Below are 17,663 nucleotides of genomic sequence, written 5' to 3'. Positions count from 1 at the left end.
ATTGGAATTGATATATTTTATTTGGTTAAGAAAATTTAAATTTAACAATTTTTTTCTTATTCAGATAAAATATTTCAATTACTATCAAATTTTAAAAATATTAATATAAATAATTATTAAAAATTTAAATTAGTTATGTTTTATTGTCGATTGGTTGATACTATTTTTTGATTATAGTTCTTATTTTTTAACTGTTATATGAAAAAAAATCTCACTTGATATTAACCGATATTGTTTTGAATTAGTTGAACGCATTATTTAAATTGACATTGACCAAAATTATTTTTATGATGTTCATATTTAAGGATTTTTTCCAACTTCCTTTATTTACGTCCACGAAAAAAATTTCTCTCCTTGACATTAGTAAAAGCAAATCATTGATAAGAAATAATATCTCAACTAATTAAAAAAACATTGACAAAAAATTAATGATGACAGATATTAATTAAAATAATTAACTCACTAAAAAAAATAATCACCCTTGACAAAAATAACTTTAAGTAATATCGACTAAGGAATAAAAGTTGTTTAAAAAATATTTCTAATAACTTAAATAATAAAATAACATCTATTGACATAAAAAACTAACTCAGTATGAAGTAAAAAATAGTTATTTGAACAATGTCGTGGTTAAATCGATTACATCTAAAACTAAAATTGCATTAAAACAAGATTACAAAGAATACAAAATTAATTTGAAAATAAGAAAACTTTCAATTCATAGTTTATTTGGAATTTTTTAATTTTAAGCAATCTAATTACGCGAATAAAATTATAAAATTTCAATTTCTTTTAGAATTCTTTATTAAATAACATATTTTATTATTGAATATTTCAATTTTTTTTAAAAATAAATTACCCTATTAATTTTTTTTTATCAAAACATATTATAAATATGTTAGAATTCTTTTAGTTGTTTTTAATATTTTCTTCTCTTGTCAATTTCTTTGTGAGATCAGTGAGTAATAATGATACTTTAAAATAATCCTTTAAAATATGAATTTTGTTTTTGAAATAATGCTTTATTCTTAAATAACTTGGTGGTTCATGCCACTTAACCATGGTCAAGTGTTATAGTTCAAATTCATAACCATGGTCACACGCCAAACCTAACATTAACCCAACTCTTTCACTTTCTCTGTTTTGTATAAATAACCATTTTCATTCTTCTGCTTTCTCCTCTCCTTCTCACCCTCGTCGCATTTTCGAAGCGACGTGAGCCTTTTCGACCCGAACCCGAATTCGAGTTCAAATCTCAGAGAGAGAGAGACCGACGTAGCTCGTGGAATCGACGGTCACTTCTCGCTCTTCAATCGGTATAACAAGATTCGACTCGTTTCATCTTTTTTCCACTTCCAATTTTCTAGGTCAATTTCGTGATGTTGTATGCAGCATTCCTTAACTGACCAGATCTGAGTGTCGAAACGTAGGTTGTGCTCGTTCAGGAACTCTGCTTGCAGTTTGATTGAATCTAGGGCTTTGTTTATTGGATTTATGCTGCATGCGTTTGCTTTCGCTAGATTTGTTTTTTCGGATACGATTTTATTTTTACAGCTTCGGAGTTTTACTTTTAGGATTTGTTTTGGTTTGTGGTGATAATTCTTAGCTGTAAATGGTATTAGGTGTAGACTAGGGTTTGTTAACTCCTTTTCTTAAACATTCGAGTCGAGATTCGCTGGGATTACGAGATTTAGGTTTTCGGATAAATGTTTGATTTGGTTACTAAATGGAAGTTGGTAGTGTGACGGTTAAAGAGAATGGAATCGCTCTTACAGTTTTTATTAAACTGCTATATATTTTAATTGGGAGTTATTCATAACTAGTTTCATTATTTATATTTTATGAATAGGTTAGTACTGAATTGTTATATTGTTTTTGTGATGTTAGAATTGTATTTCGGGTTTTCCTTGCTATGGCCGCCACAGCAACTGCCTCTTCAATGGGTCCGCGGTATGCACCACCAGATCCGACACTCCCTAAACCATGGAAGGGTCTTGTGGATGGCAAGACCGGGTATCTTTACTTTTGGAATCCCGAGACCAATGTCACCCAGTATGAGAGGCCATCGAGCTCAGCTGCCCCACCAAAGTCCTCTTCAGTGCCTAGCTCTTCTGTCCAGGTTCAACATACGTCTCAAGGGTCGCAACGTGGTCGTAGTCCTGATTTCAGTGATAGGTATGATAGAAATGGCAGTGGTGGGTCAAATGATGCTTCACGGAATAATCAGGTTTCAACCCATAACTTTATTCTTGCTTTTTGAAATTTTATTATGTAGTTAGTTGCTAGTTGCATACAGTTTTCTAGTTGGTAGTTGCTAGCTGCTTGTTGTTTTCAACGTGACTTATGCCACAGAAGTTTTTTATTTGTAGTTAGTTGCATATAGGTTTATGCAAACTGGTTGTGGTATTCTAACGGTGACGTTTAATCAATGTTTGAGTTAATTTAAAATCACTAATTATGATATCCATATGAAGATGACTACAATTGGGGAATGGGACGAATCTAGTATGTGTTGTACTAAAACAATAAATTCATGAATTGAACAATTCTGTTCCGTGTTTTTCCTTACCTGAACATGTTTGGGCGTTACATTTATCTAGGAAATGAATAATACATTATGTTGGTAGAGAGGCAAAAGGAATGTGATACTGAAAATAAACTCTTTATCTTCTCAATCATAGTTTAATTGTGGGGCTAATTCTTTATGTCTTTCGTCATGTATAGAGTTCCAAAGGTGGAAGTTACAGTTCTCATAGTGTGCCAACTGGAACAAATGCTGCTGCCAATGTTAGTTATTCTGTCAAAGGTCATGGGGCATCGGATGCTGCAGCTGTGCTATCTCCTGAGTCTTATCGAAGTCGGCATGAAATAACTGTGACTGTAAGCATATATTTTGTAGTTTCATGGCTAATAATTATGTCACATTACTGTTTCATGATTTGTACATTTGCTTATTTTATTATAGTTACTATACACACAGGCGAAACAAGTTTTTATATTAAATGTTTCCAGATTATGTTTGGAAAATTCCATATAATTGATTTCTATTTGCTACTTTTGGATTTCGTTTCAATTACACTAAAATTGAGGGTCTTTCATATTTTTTCTAGGGAGACAATGTGCCACCGCCTCTTGCTTCATTTGGTTCTAGTGGCTTTCCACCGGAGGTGCTGAGAGAGGTATTAACTTTTGTTCTCTGTTGTTTTCTCATCTATCTTCAATAGTGGCAGTTAGGCGGGTACCCAGCTTCCATAGGTATCTGACCCAAATTTTCCTTGTGCAAGTATCTGATTCCTGAAGCTTCAATTTCTAAGTTTCAGGCTCATAATTTTTTTGCCATCTTTACTTTTTTTTTTGTCGTAGGTGCGATATTTGCTCCTGGGGAGGAGCTAATGTCGTACGGTGTGGTGCCCTCTTTTGTGGGGCTAGCATTTAGTTTGGACTTTGGAGCGCCCTTTATGGTGGACCAAGTTTTTGGAAGGGCTTTCCGAATCATCCAAGTTCGTGGCTGGGACTGCTGTTGGTCATGATTCAGTCTGCCACTTGGTCTGTACGGAAGAAGAGGCCTCCTCATGCGCTACCTTGCATCAGCAAGCATTGGTGGCTTGCATATGAGGGATGATGCTTCTTCCGGCATTAACTCCTGTATAAGTTACAAAGAAAACCAATCTCCTGGATTTTCCTTTTTTTAGGTACAAAATGCTGGTTTCTCAGCCCCAACTCCAATTCAGGCACAGTCATGGCCCATTGCTCTTCAAAGTAGAGATATAGTTGCCATTGCAAAAACAGGCTCAGGGAAAACATTGGGATATTTAATTCCAGCATTTGTTCACCTCAAGCGCTGTGGTAATAACTCCAAAATGGGCCCCACTGCATTGGTACTTTCACCAACAAGGGAGTTGGCGACACAAATACAAGATGAGGCTGTGAAGTTTGGGAAATCTTCAAGAATTTCTTGTGCAGTAAGTAATTGTTCTCCTTTTTATCACATTATCTTTCTTCTACTTTCAAGTATCAGCATGAAAAACCATTGGAAATTATTGTTTCACTCAAATTTGAGAATGTAGAACAAATATTGCTTGTACTATCCTTTATTGGATTTCCTTTTGTAATGTTTTATCATGTTTTTTATTATATTCTTCTACTTAAAATGTGTTATTTCATTCTATATATTTCATTTAAACAAATATACATGGTAGTTGTGGGATTTATATTCTATGAAGCACAAATAGTTTTCGGTTATAAAGTTTAGGAAATGATATGTTTAAGTTATAATAGTGTATATTTTTTCTGCATGGAGGTGTCAGTTCAATTGTCTAAGTTGATAAAAATGATTTTTTTATTACTTGCATGATTAGTTGTGTAGGAAACGAGCTGGTTGTCTGAAACATGTATGACACTAGCACGCCGATAGCTAAAGAAAATTGAGCCATCTCCATTTACTGCTATATATTTACACCCTTTTTTGCCAGTGTTTGTATGGAGGAGCACCCAAGGGTCCTCAACTCAGAGACATTGACCGGGGAGCAGATATTGTGGTAGCCACTCCTGGTCGCTTGAATGATATTCTTGAGATGAGAAGAATTAGTCTTCATCAGGTCTCTTACCTGGTGCTAGATGAGGCAGACCGGATGCTGGATATGGGTTTCGAACCTCAAATTAGGAAAATTGTTAATGAGGTGCCTAATCGCAGGCAAACACTCATGTTTACTGCAACTTGGCCAAAGGAGGTTAGGAAAATTGCAGCTGATCTACTGGTCAAACCTGTCCAGGTGAACATTGGCAATGTGGACGAGCTTGTTGCTAACAAGTCAATTACTCAGGTTTGCTTTCTGCTACTAATACATTTGGGTGCATGTTTTTTTCTTGCTTGTATATTTGACAACTTTTTCATTACATTTATATGCTATTTTTCTGTTAGACAGTGTATTGATGTTAGTGATTGGTATAGACTTTGTGATTTATGTGTTGTCTGGTATGATGTCAGCATGTTGAAGTGTTGCCCCTGATGGAGAAACAGAGACGTCTGGAACATATTTTACGGTCACAGGATCAAGGATCAAAGATAATCATATTCTGTTCTACCAAGAAAATGTGTGATCAACTTGCTCGTACTCTGACACGTCAGTTCGGAGCTGCTGCTATACATGGGGATAAATCCCAGGCTGAGAGGGATCACGTGTTGAGTCAGTTTCGAACTGGGAGGTCACCTGTTCTTGTGGCTACAGATGTTGCTGCCCGGGGACTGGATATCAAGGACATTAGGTTGTTAATTTATTATACTTTTTTCTTATTCTGGGGCCAATATAATATGAAAACTTGTTATTTACCCACTGTAGTGAATTTGTCATGGAGAAGTGGTCATATTTGACAGTGTCCATAAATATTTTGCAGGGTGGTTGTCAATTACGACTTCCCCACAGGAGTTGAAGACTATGTTCATAGGATTGGAAGGACTGGAAGGGCTGGAGCCACTGGGCTAGCTTACACTTTCTTTGGTGACCAGGATGCAAAATATGCTACCGATCTCATCAAAGTTTTGGAAGGTGCAAATCAGAAAGTACCTCCAGAACTTCGGGATATGTCATCGCGGGGTGGTAGTGGGATGGGAAGATCCAGACGATGGGGTTCTGGTGGAAGAGGTGGACGCAGTGATTCTGGATATGGTGGAAGGAATAATGACTCAGGATATGGTGGAAGGGGTGGTGATTCAAATTATGGAGCTAGGGGAAATGCTTCTTCTGGGAGAGGAGGCCGTGGTTTTGACTATGATTCTCAGAGGTTTGTTATGTTGATTTTGAACGATATTTGACTATGGTAGAATATATTCTTAATTTACTTTGGCAGAGGATTGTTAATACTGATCTACATGTTTTGATGAAATGGTGTCATAGGAATGATCGGGGTCTGAGTCCAGACAAGGGATCTAAATGGAGTGATCGCTACAAAAGCGTCAACCGTGAACGTAGTCGTAGCCCTGACAGGGCTGCACTACCTCAACATTCCCAAAGCAGCAGTTTTCACAAGGCAATGATGGAACGTGGTGGATGGGGTGATAGTGAACGCAATAAGAGCTCTAACAGAGATAGAAGCCGCAGTCCTAGCCCCTACAGACAGGAAAGGACCACAGCAGTTCGTGAACGATCCCCAGTTCACAGTTTTCATCGATCGATGATGGGACAAAGTCAATCATCCCCACCACGGCAGCGTGCACGCAGTCCTTATCGAAACTCATCACCCTCCCAGGGCGGTGGTAGGTCTTATAATAGTCCTCCAAAAGAGTGGGGAGGCAATGGAGGAGAGGTGGAGGAAGGGATGATTCCAGAGGAAGATGGAATGATAGGTCAAGGTGGGGATTAGGATTTTGCCTCTCCTCTCACCATTTACATATATACAAACATATATATATGTTAATGTTGTTTTGGGCATTGTTGATTGAACATGGACACAATTTAGGATCTGATAGTAAAATTCATGGCAAATGTATATTTTGAGGGGCTTTCTGGAAGCCTGGAAATTTGGCATAGATGAAGCTACTAGTAACCGGACATTCTGCCTTTTTTCTTGTTTTGCTGAAACTCGGCTTTGTATCCAGTTGAGTTCTTTGTTCTCATATAGTTACATCAGAACATATAGTCACATCAGAACAGACGTTATTTAGAAACTAAAACTAAATTGTTGTATTTTTCCCCCTAACCCAATGGGAATCCACTCATCTTCCTTTCTTTTTTATTCTCTTGTGCTTTAATTTGTATCTCTTATCATTGAATCTTTTACACAAGAAAAATTTAGATTCTGTGTGTGTGTATATCATTAAAATTTTTTTTACTAATAATAATAATGGGATAATAATGTTCTTGTTTAATTTTTTATTAGAAAGATAGTTATATTTTTAAAATATTATGTACCAAAATTTTGTTTATCATGCGATTTCGTTTATGAATTAAACATTGTTTTTTTGACTTTTCTCAATATAGTAATTTAATTATAAACATGGTAAGATTGATTGTTTGAGGTTTAAAACACTAAATTTTCTCTATTTTCTATCACTTTTTATATCATACTATATTCTTTTTTTCTTTATATTTTAGCACATACTGTATATGGCTGAGAAAAGTAAACACAATTTTTTCATTTAAAATTTCTTTTAGTACATCTCTATAATGAATTTAAAAGTTACCACGTTAGGTAGTTTTTAACCATTATCATATGAAAATAACACATCTCATTATAATTTTATAATGCTTTTATAAAATAAGTAATATGGTATCTCACAATCAAAATACTATTTTGGGTATTGTATAAAAAAATAATTTATATATTCATATATAAAAATTGTTGAATGAAATTATACCCTCGACTTTATTTCTGGTTCTGTCCCACTTTGGCCCATGATATTACTGTATGACCTTTATTTAAAATCCTATTTATTTAGTTTAAAGTGCTAAGCAAATTGGTAGATTAAAAACTCTTCTTTTAGGTTAATTGGTTTATTTATTTAATTAAACATATATAATAATTTGTTATTAATATTATTATATTACATTTTTATAATGTAAAGCAATATATTTTTTGATTTTCATAATTATAAAGTGTGTTTATTAACACTAAAATTCAAATTGGTTAGATTATTTAAAAATGAATTTATGTATTGTTTAGAGGTTTTAAACACGTAAGAATTAATTAAACAAGTAAGAATTAATTTTGACCTTGCTATTTAATAAAATTTGCAACTTTATTTTATCATTTTTTTACAATTTTATTTTCTTAATTTTTAGTTATTTATAACTTTAGTCTATAATCTATTTAAATAATTTTCATCTATTAATTTTAATAATCTACAACTTTATTAAACTGAATTGAATATGATAGGGTGAAATTGCAATAAAATTTATAATATTTCTAATCTTGATGTTTATTTTGAAACTTGTTTTTAAACAAAAGTAAAAATAAAAATAAGTGAAATGATAATTTGGAAATGAAAATAAATACCAACCTTTTTTCTTTTCCTTTTACCGTATATGACTTCAGAACTACCAATTTGCTACAATTCTCCTTGGAAGCAATTTTGCATTGAAGCCGTTTGGTAGTAGTTTGCGATTCTCCTTCAAGTGGCATATGCCTTTCATTCTTTCGATTCTCTAAGTGATGTTTTGCTGTTTTTAGGTAAACCCTAATCGACGAAAGAGCTTCGGAGCTAGGATTTTCCTTCAATCGGGCTGGTAATTGCTTAAGATTAAGCAGAAATTACGAATTTATGTTTGTTTCAGTCCTTGATTTTGAAGAATATGCTCCTGTAATTTGCATATGGGGTATTAGAGGTCGTAGTGTGATGTTTTAGTCAATGCATAAAATAATCAAGAATGATTGAGTTTAATCATTCAATGAAAGAATCTCAGTTTCTGATGGATTTGATCACTATTTACTTTGGGTTTGGATCTTGTGTGGCTCCTACACTCCCTAAACGCTGTATTCTTCGTCGGTGAAGCATTATTGAATTGCATGAGATTTCCAGTGTTTTGATTTGCATATTTTAGTATTCAGTATGTATATGAATAGCATCTGCGTAGCTATGTCAATATGATTCTTCAGAGAAACTACGAGTTAAGTTTTTTTAAGGATTAAACATGTGTTTGGTTCCTAAACTCTCAAGTTTTCGTCTCTCTTCCAAACTTTGTCTTTGTCTAGGTCCCTCTTCATTAGTCCTCCACGACTAACCGTTAGTCAATAAATAAGCGTATTATAACTAGTATTATGTTCAGAGGGTTATTAGAATTATATTTAGAGAGTTGTTAGCATTATAAGAAACACGACAAACCTTGTTTATGGTGAAATTTGTTATCGTAAATCATCTTGCTTATGGTGCCAGGCTAGAAGGAGGATGTTTCAATTTGATTGTCTTTTACACCTCTCCAGAAAATAGTATTAATTAATGTATTGTTTATTTTTGTGTGGTTATTGAGTTGTATATATGTCCACAGGGGCAGGGACAGTGGCAGAGAGTAGGAAGAAATTTTAATAGGAAGAAGAAAGAGGTAATAAATACCTAGAATTAGATGCTGTGATCATATAATATATTAACCTAGTACAATTTTTCATTATTGCGAATTTCAGTTGCAGCTACTAAAACGTAATCTTGTGTGCACTCACTCTAGGATGGACATTGATGATGATTTCACGTTTTGTCAGGTAATATGCATGAATGCCATTTTGTTTTATGTTTATTTATTTAGCACGTACACACTTAACACTTTCTCTTCATGATGGTGCATGAATCTAATTTAATTGATACCATGTGTGTACAGGTCAGTGCACCTGTTGATCTTGAAACAAACAAGCTTGCTTCAGATGTTGCTGATATTTCTATTAAAGAAGAATCTTCAAATGCAACTAGTACCATTCAGGATGGTGGTTTTTTGTGGAAGGATGGTTTATCCAAGGATTCCAACTCTAAGGAGGCCAATGTTGGTTCTTTGTCTTTCACTGTTACTAACACAAGTTCAAGTCAGCCAAATGAATCCAGTCAATCTACCCCAAAATCTGCACCAGGTAAGGCTAACAATTTGTCGTCGAAGTTGCCAGAAGAGAAGAATTCTGCTAAGAAGCCAGTGGTTCGGGCCAAAGTTCCCTTTGAAAAAGGCTATAGCCAAATGGACTGGCTCAAGCTCACCCGAACTCATCCAGACCTTGCAGGTTCTCATACGGAATATTTTGTTATCACTTATTTGTTGTTACCTTTAAGAATTAGCGGTGATGCAATTTTTCAACTTGATCTATCTTCTGCTAGGTTTGAAAGGGCAATCAAACAAGAGACTTATTTCTATGGATGAAGTTAGAAAACACAAAACAGAAGGTGACATGTGGACTGTATTAAAAGGTCGTGTTTACAATATATCTCCATATATGAAGTTTCACCCTGGAGGTACAGCTATGAACTCAATCAGCAAGTTCACTTTTAGCTTTTATAGTTCCTATTACTGGTTTCATTAAAACTAAAATTTCTTAAATAAATGCTAATATTACCCAAGTGATATTGTTACAAAGTATGAAAATATTGCAGGTGTTGATATGTTGATGAAGGCAGTAGGAAAAGATTGCACATCTTTATTCAGTATCCTTCGTTCTTTCTCTTATCGCTTTTAGTTTAATCTTACCATTGGATAAATTTCACTTTCTTTTCATTTAGATGTTGATTTTTCTCCGTGAACTGTTCTCTTTGAATGCATTGCACTGGACATGCTAGTCATCCATGATAAATGCTTCTACCTTGAGAACTATTATGGTTGATGATGAACTTGTAGGTTTCTAACATATTTTACTATGTCTTGTTCTGTATGAGGATTTGAAGTTACTAGAAGTTTATATTATCTGGATTTTTGAGTTGCACAACTTCACATCCTAGAAATAAATTTAACTACTTTAGAGCTGCTGTTAGGTGAGAAGAGGCGATCTTAATTTCCTAAATGCTAAGAATCTCATTTATAAGATATTTGGGCATTGAGATAGTAATACAAAATAATCCAATATTTTTATACCTGTCAATATCATAGCAACATTGGGTTCTTAAATGTTTTTATATATCATATTCAAGTAAGTCTTATATAGGTTTATATGCACTTGAAAGGGGGAATATGTCGTTCGTTCCTATTATATGCTGGTTATTCCTGTTTTTTTTTTTTTGTTTTTTTTGGGTTCATGTTCATGCTATGTTTCAAGTAGCTTTGCTGCTAACCTGCCCTGAACATGTTTACATGTCCCCACAATGCACAAAGTTTCTGTTTTCTTAATTCTTGGATCAGATAAATACCATGCTTGGGTTAATGCTGAATTCTTATTGGAGAAATGTGTTGTGGGTACCTTAGATGAGAGTCACTGAAGATGATTCCATTATAAGAATGCATAAACATATGAATATATCCCTCTTCATGGCCCTCTCTTTTTACCGATTAGGGGCCATCAAACGGGGATAAATAATTTCTGTTGGTATTAATGGAAAACCACCTTAATTTTGGTTTAGGGGAACCACGATTAAGAAGACTTTCCAAAAGGTATACATGTTTGTGTTTGAAGATCTCAAGGACATAGTTCTAAAATTTGGATTATTACAATTTATGTAAACTAGAAATTTGGATTAACAATGTAACATTTCAGTCATGATTGATTAGTCTCTATTTGGTGCATTTCCAGTTTTTTGGATGATTGCATTTCCAATACTTTCAGATTAAGGAAACTAGCATATATCACCATTCATGCCAGTGAGTTTCTTTTGGCTTGAAGGTGAGTCACACACTGATAACCTATCCGAACAAGGAAATAAGCTTTAGATGTGTCTTTCTTGATGTGGTTTCTCATACATGAGCTGCTGGAAATATAGCTCCGTTTAACAAAAAAAATTGAACAAGAGTTTTATAAAATAAAAGTTAGTAAACTTTTCTTCTGAGGTTTGTGAAAAATAAAAAATAATATAGCACGGTGCAGAACATTAAACGTGTAGACTCTATATATATATATTTAAGATAAAATTATTTTGGTATGCATTACTCGTTATACATTTATTTTACCAAGTTGAAAAAGTTAATAAAAATAAACATATATGAAACAACAATGAATATTTAAAATAAATAAAAATTAAGATAATAAAAATAGGGTGAAAAAAGAAAAGAAGAAAATAAGTTAATGAATTATTTAGAGCAGAAAGAAATTAGTGATTTTTTTTTTTCATTTTCTTACTTAAAAGTTCAAGAGAAATAAACGGGGCATCTCTTGTCTTTGAAATTGGTCAACAGGGAACCGTCGGATCCTACTCCCACATCACAGTTGGCGTGCATCGTGTGACGCTTGCTCTTCCACGATGAAATCTTGAATCTGATCACAGACGTTAATTCCAAGCGGAACACCACGCTACCGTCAGTCCTGTCGCTCTGGAACTCCGACCACCGCTCACTACTAACGGTCAACGAGGCGCCACTAAGTTCGCCGTCTACCTCCGTGGTGTTCTTGGGCTCTTGATAAAACGGAAAAAGTAACGGCGTGTAGCCGATTTTTTGGTCCCGGTAAAAAACCGCTCCACTCATGGACTCATAGTTAACACCGATTTTCTGGTTGGCGTTTCGCGCAGATACCTTGAAGGTTATGACGGCGTTTTCGAACCCGGAATTTTGGGTCAGACCGGGCACGTTGAACTCGTGGATGTGAAACCTGGGCCTGTGGGGCCGGAGACTGAGCCAGAGGATGAATGTGATGAGGCCCAAAATGAAAAGGAGGCCCAAGAATGAGGCGCAGATCATTTTGGAGACCCGCGTTGTGAGGCTTTCGTGGACCCGATGGACGTAGTAACGGACTGAGCGGTGGCGGTTCAGTTTCATGGGTTTCGGGTTCGGACCATGGACGTGGTGAACGGGTATGTGGTCGTTGTTGTGCATTTTGGTGTGTGAAACGTTGGAAATGGTGATGATGTTGGAATTTGTGGTTTTGTAGTGAAGTCACAAAGAGAGAAGAAGGAAAGTAAGGGATTTTAAGTTTGGTAGATGGCGGAAGGAAAGAATAAGAACTTTGTCTCTTCCGTTGCATCTTCTCGTACGTAAGAAAAGAAAACAACGTTTTTGTGTGCTTTTGTTGTATCTGAACAGTTCAAACTGAAATAGCTAAAGAAAACTTCTGACATATTTTACTATGTCTTGTTCTGTAGTGAGGATTTGAAGTTACTGGAAGTTTATGTTATATGGATTTTTGAGATTGCACAACTTCACATCTAAGAAGTAAGTTTACCTACTTGAGAGCTGTTTGGTGAGAATAGGCGATTTTAATTTTCTAAATGATAAGAATCCCATTTGTAAGTTAAAAAAAGAACCTATATCCAATATTTTTGTACTTTAGCAATGAGTTCTTAAATGTTGTTATCTCTTCCTACTCCTCCATACCTCCATATGTAATGTTGTTATCTCTAGTCAATGATATTACTTGTTGTATTTGATTCATGCCGAAAGTTATAAAGTCTCTAATGAAGTGACATCATTATTAAAAAAAAATTTGAAATCGCTTAATATGCTTCTGTCTCAAGAAAAACGAAGTCTTTCAAAAGACAGTAGCATTTTTGAAATTTTTGTTCAATTATAGGCTTCGATTTGAAAACAACCAAAGCATATACTGGTATATGCTTTCGTTTTCTAAAATATCGAGACCTATAATTATACAAATAATTTCAAAACTGTCAGTGGTGAAACTTTTATAAATATTTGCATAATTATAGGCTCAAATTATTTAAAGAAACGAGGTCTAAAAATTTTTAAATAATTTAAAAAATATCACTAGCGATATTTTTGTAAATATTTACACAATTGTAAGCATCAGTTCTTTAAGAATCGAAGCCTATAGTTATGTAAATATTTACAAAAATGCTAGTGACATTTTTGAAATTATTTTAAAAACTATAGACAAAAAACCAAGGCCTATAGTTGTGTAAATATTTACAAAAATGTCATAAGTGACATTTTTGAATTTATTTGAAAAATTATATGCTTTGATTCTAAGGCCTATTTGTCTATTAAGATTAAAATTACATTCCCACTAACATTTTTTCATTTACTTTGCATCAATTCTCCATTGCAAGAATGACTTTACTCTCTTTCTCGTCTCCAAACGCAAACCATATAGTGTCACTTTCGTTGTCACTTCTCCACTCTCTTTCCTTCTCTTTCTTATAACCAACGCGAATTGTGTCGTGGCGTTGTCACTACGAGCATCCCTTTTCTTCCCATTTCGAAAGTGGTTATAGGTTCTTTTTTTAACTTACATTTTTTTTGTTTCATAATTTGTTTTTTCTAATGCAAATATTTTTTTAAACTCTTTTGTTCAATGTGAAGGTGAGAAAGGTAGTGGTGACTTTGTTTGTTGGTGGGGAGCACCATAATTCTATGGTGGAAAGAAATTAATTTTTTTAAAATAAATATTGGAATAGGTTTTGATTCTTATTAAAAAAAGAATCAACGCATAAATTAAATAATAGTCTTCCGTTATGAACCAAAGCATATATATATATATATATATATATATATATATATATATATATATATATATATATATATATCCGAAGATATATATACCTTGTCTGAATATACTTCGGTTAAAGAATCGAAGAATAATCTCCAAAATAACCACTGCAAAAGCCCTTGTCTGCACTAGTGCATTATAAAGAATTTCAAGTTTATCTTTTCTGGCTTCTCCTTGCTTAAGCTCGTTCTTTAACTCGTTTATTGTATGGTTGTGAAAGTCTTTGCTTTGCTACCTCTTCTCATATTTTAGACTCTTTATATTTCATGTCTAAAAGATCAAGTTAGTGATCCTCCTTGTTGTCTTCCTTATCAAAGGATTGTCTTGTCAAACACTTGTAGAGAGTAATTCTCTTTTCCTCTGAAGATGATTTTGATGAAACTTTGAGCTTTTAATGAAGGATGATGTAACTTCATACTAGTACCACCCAAATTGCTAGCTATGCAGTGCATAGCAGTTTTCAATGGGAAATATTATTAATGGTTTACTTAGTAGACTTTTAGAAAAGACAGGTGAGTAACAATGAACAAACTTAAGAACCTATTCTTTCCTCATATTTTTGATTTGATGAAACATCCTTAGTTATGACATCGACACTCTACCAGAGAATATCACACATACTTCATCCTTTCTCTCGAGTTTCTTCTCGAATGACTTTTTGTTCAATATTATGAATTACTCTTAACACTTTTGAAATAATTCTCAGATGACTTTTCATCAGAGATTATTGCCACCAACTTTTGCTTAAATTTGGGTTGGATCAATTTTCTTCTTTTAACATTGAGACTCAACTTGACCATTATTATTGAAGTTTAGCATGACGGTAAGTTGGAATTTGTTCGGCTTACTACATATAAATTATGTGTAATCATGTTTTATTCCTTTTTCTTCTTCACGAAGATATTGTTGCGGGTATCAGAGTTTGTATCTAATTCGATTATGAATTTCTGATAAGCTCCTTGTCTTCGAAGTGATGTCGTTTAACTTCTTCCTGTGATCTTGATACAAAGAAACAAGCAAAATATTAAAATATCAAAGTTTTTTTTAATCTTATGTCATAAATAATATTTTCAAATTTGTGATTATAAAAATAGATTTATTATCAATCATTTAAAATAAATATTTACATAAACTTTTCTTTCACATATTCATATTATTCATATTTTAATTCAAGTGTTTCCCGTAAAAGTGACTTAAATTAAATATATCTATATAACAAACATTTTATATAATATTATCTTTAAATTTTACAATAAAAGAAATAATAATAAATCAAGTAAAATATTAATTGTTTCTTATAAAAATCTAAAAAAATAATCAAAATAAATAATAATAATAAAACTGATATATAAAAAATTGATAAAGTGAAACAACAGAATAAAATTATAACTAAAGAAATAATTCCAAAGTCTCACTTGATAATATTTTATATAAATTGTTTAATATAAATTATTGTGTTTGTTATATTTTTTTCATCCACCTAAGTTGTATTTATAAAAGAGAATAAATAATAATAAATATGATGATTAAAATAAATTAATAATAATAAATTTTATTAAAATAAAAAAATTTCCATCAATAAATAATATTTGTTTATAAAATTAATAGTTCATAATATGAGAAACAATACAATATTTTTTATTTTATTTTTTAAATTCTATTAAATATTTTAAACATTATTATCTTTTATGCACCAATCAAGTTTTTAAGATGATGTAGCCTATCCTGTCATTTTTCACATTATGTCATAAATTATTTTTATCTAAGTAATATAGTTATATTTTTATTTTACTTTTTTTGTGCATATATAAAAACTAATTAATATTACGTAAAAACTTATACTCTTCTCTAAATAAAGTATTTAATTAACATATCTCTACACTCTTCTGATAGTATTTTTTATACATTTAAAATATGGTTACATTTTTTTTTTCTACAACTACACTTAGAAGTACATTAGTAGTACATGCACAATAATATTTTCTCTCATCTTCATTTGTAATTAAAATTAATTGAATTTATATTAGTGTAATATTGTGATTATTGTATTGAAAATATTCAAAATTTCTACAGTTAAAAGGAAGTATACACATGTATTTTCTCTAATAATTAATGTCTCTTCACTTTTAAAACTTCAATATTTATTTTTCAATATATATAAAGGCATAGCATGTTATTAAATTTTAATATGCAATGACTTCATAATGAATAATGTATTAAATGTAAAAGGGAACATTAAATAAGTCAAGAAAAAGTGTTATCATTTTAAGGAGTCAGTTACTTGAAGTATATATTATGTCTCTTAATCTTCTATTTTATTTTAATAACTATATATATTAACGGATCATAAATGCATATTAATTATTTTTCACATAAAAATAATATTTTTTCTCTTAAATGTGTCTTATCAAGATGTTAAATTATCTCATTTTATTTATTAATATATATTATAATATATTGAAAGCAATTATCTTTTCTTATTGTTATTAATATATAATAATTGTTAAAATAATAATAATAATATAATAAACATATTATATTAATTGATATGCACATTTTGTAGGATAATTATCTTGGAATTATTTCATATTAAAAAAATTTCACGAGAGAAGTGTGAGTGTTTTCTTATGAGAGATAATTAATATACATCAATGATATATTAATATATGAGTTGTTAGTCTAAAATAAAATATTAAAATTGAAAGTTATATATATATATATATATATATATATATATATATATATATATATATATATATAATACATACACTTGATTTTACATTTTTACCAAAACCATAATAAAAATATTTGTGGTTTGGAACTTTATTAAAAAGTCTCTTAACTTTTCTTAAGCGATACTTTTCTGAATTTAAAGGGTCTTACCTTTGATTTTTTCCAAAAGAATTTTGCTAAAAAATGGTGAAAATGAAAAAAAAAATCTTATGCAACATACAATGTTAATTAGCTTCTTAGAAATACAATTTTTTTAATGATAGAGTTAGAAAATTTTTAAATGAAAAAAAAACGTAAATATAATATATGATATCATAGAAAGAGAAATTATCCCCACAATATATATATATATATATATATATATATATATATATATATATATATATATATATATATATAATGCAAACAATAAAAAGTATTAATGGAGTGTTTATGAATTATTTATTACTCTAATATAAAACAAATGGGAAAATATAACCTTCTTTTCTTTTTAGAAGTAGGAAAATGTAGAATGTCAACCGTCATAGTAACTATGAAACATAGCCGTAGAAAATTTTCACATTTTCGTTTACTATTTATTTTTCCATTTCTTCTTATCCCTACTTTATAATTTCTGTCATGTTTTAAAATATTTTGATTTAACTTTTATTTTCAAAATTAGATGATTGGAGATAATTTCCAACAAAATAATGTTAAATTACATCAAATATAAGTAAATATAAATTTTATCTTACAAAGATGGTTTTATGAAACTAAATTTAGTTTAAATTCACATAACTCATTTTCACAAATTTTTTTGAATTTATTGGATCACCCACAAAGTCCTATGCTTGAGATATTAGTCCTTGATGTGAGAAAATAATGTTAAAAATCAGGCATGG

General features: G+C 31.6%; 3 protein-coding genes across 5 annotated transcripts; 2 read left to right on the top strand and 1 right to left on the bottom strand.

Annotated features, from left to right (window-relative positions):
* Nucleotides 1–1,164: 1,164 nt before the first annotated feature.
* On the top strand, nt 1,165–6,732 carry LOC124835487 (DEAD box RNA helicase family protein). The gene is made up of 9 exons (XM_047310415.2): nt 1,165–1,316; nt 1,888–2,227; nt 2,725–2,880; nt 3,111–3,179; nt 3,693–3,962; nt 4,473–4,823; nt 4,988–5,265; nt 5,395–5,781; nt 5,895–6,732. The coding sequence occupies exons 2-9, from the start codon at nt 1,913–1,915 to the stop codon at nt 6,358–6,360; spliced, it is 2,292 nt and encodes a 763-aa protein (XP_047166371.1). The 5' UTR covers nt 1,165–1,316; nt 1,888–1,912; the 3' UTR covers nt 6,361–6,732.
* Nucleotides 6,733–7,996: 1,264 nt separating this feature from the next.
* RLF (reduced lateral root formation) lies at nt 7,997–11,180 on the top strand. 3 transcript variants are annotated; one of them, XM_047310418.2, is made up of 8 exons: nt 7,997–8,086; nt 8,167–8,222; nt 8,982–9,035; nt 9,156–9,189; nt 9,306–9,693; nt 9,788–9,922; nt 10,061–10,111; nt 10,800–11,180. In XM_047310418.2, the coding sequence occupies exons 4-8, from the start codon at nt 9,157–9,159 to the stop codon at nt 10,874–10,876; spliced, it is 684 nt and encodes a 227-aa protein (XP_047166374.1). In that variant the 5' UTR covers nt 7,997–8,086; nt 8,167–8,222; nt 8,982–9,035; nt 9,156; the 3' UTR covers nt 10,877–11,180. The 3 variants fall into 3 exon arrangements, with proteins under 3 accessions (XP_047166374.1, XP_047166372.1, XP_087970040.1); XM_047310416.2 differs by having other exon boundaries at nt 9,115–9,189; XM_088113914.1 differs by having other exon boundaries at nt 8,082–8,222.
* A 103-nt stretch (nt 11,181–11,283) lies between these two features.
* LOC124835490 (NDR1/HIN1-like protein 26) lies at nt 11,284–12,938 on the bottom strand. The gene has a single exon (XM_047310419.2). It carries the CDS (start codon nt 12,420–12,422, stop codon nt 11,739–11,741), a length of 684 nt encoding a protein of 227 aa, XP_047166375.1. The 5' UTR covers nt 12,423–12,938; the 3' UTR covers nt 11,284–11,738.
* Between the last annotated feature and the right edge of the window lie 4,725 nt (nt 12,939–17,663).

Source organism: Vigna umbellata, chromosome 4 (genome assembly GCF_029865625.1).
Source record: "Vigna umbellata cultivar VRB3 chromosome 4, Vumbellata_1.0, whole genome shotgun sequence".
Lineage (NCBI taxonomy): Eukaryota > Viridiplantae > Streptophyta > Magnoliopsida > Fabales > Fabaceae > Vigna > Vigna umbellata.
This window is presented reverse-complemented; position numbering and strand designations above follow the sequence as displayed.

Coding starts and splice junctions, on each gene's coding strand:
- LOC124835487 (XM_047310415.2), top strand. CDS start 1,913: ATGGCCGCCACAGCAACTGCCTCTTCAATGGGTCCGCGGTATGCACCA. Junction 2,228..2,724: donor ATGCTTCACGGAATAATCAG/GTTTCAACCCAT, acceptor CGTCATGTATAG/AGTTCCAAAGGTGGAAGTTA. Junction 2,881..3,110: donor GGCATGAAATAACTGTGACT/GTAAGCATATAT, acceptor TATTTTTTCTAG/GGAGACAATGTGCCACCGCC.
- RLF (XM_047310418.2), top strand. CDS start 9,157: ATGGACATTGATGATGATTTCACGTTTTGTCAG. Junction 9,190..9,305: donor ATGATTTCACGTTTTGTCAG/GTAATATGCATG, acceptor ATGTGTGTACAG/GTCAGTGCACCTGTTGATCT. Junction 9,694..9,787: donor AACTCATCCAGACCTTGCAG/GTTCTCATACGG, acceptor ATCTTCTGCTAG/GTTTGAAAGGGCAATCAAAC.
- LOC124835490 (XM_047310419.2), bottom strand. CDS start 12,422: ATGCACAACAACGACCACATACCCGTTCACCACGTCCATGGTCCGAAC.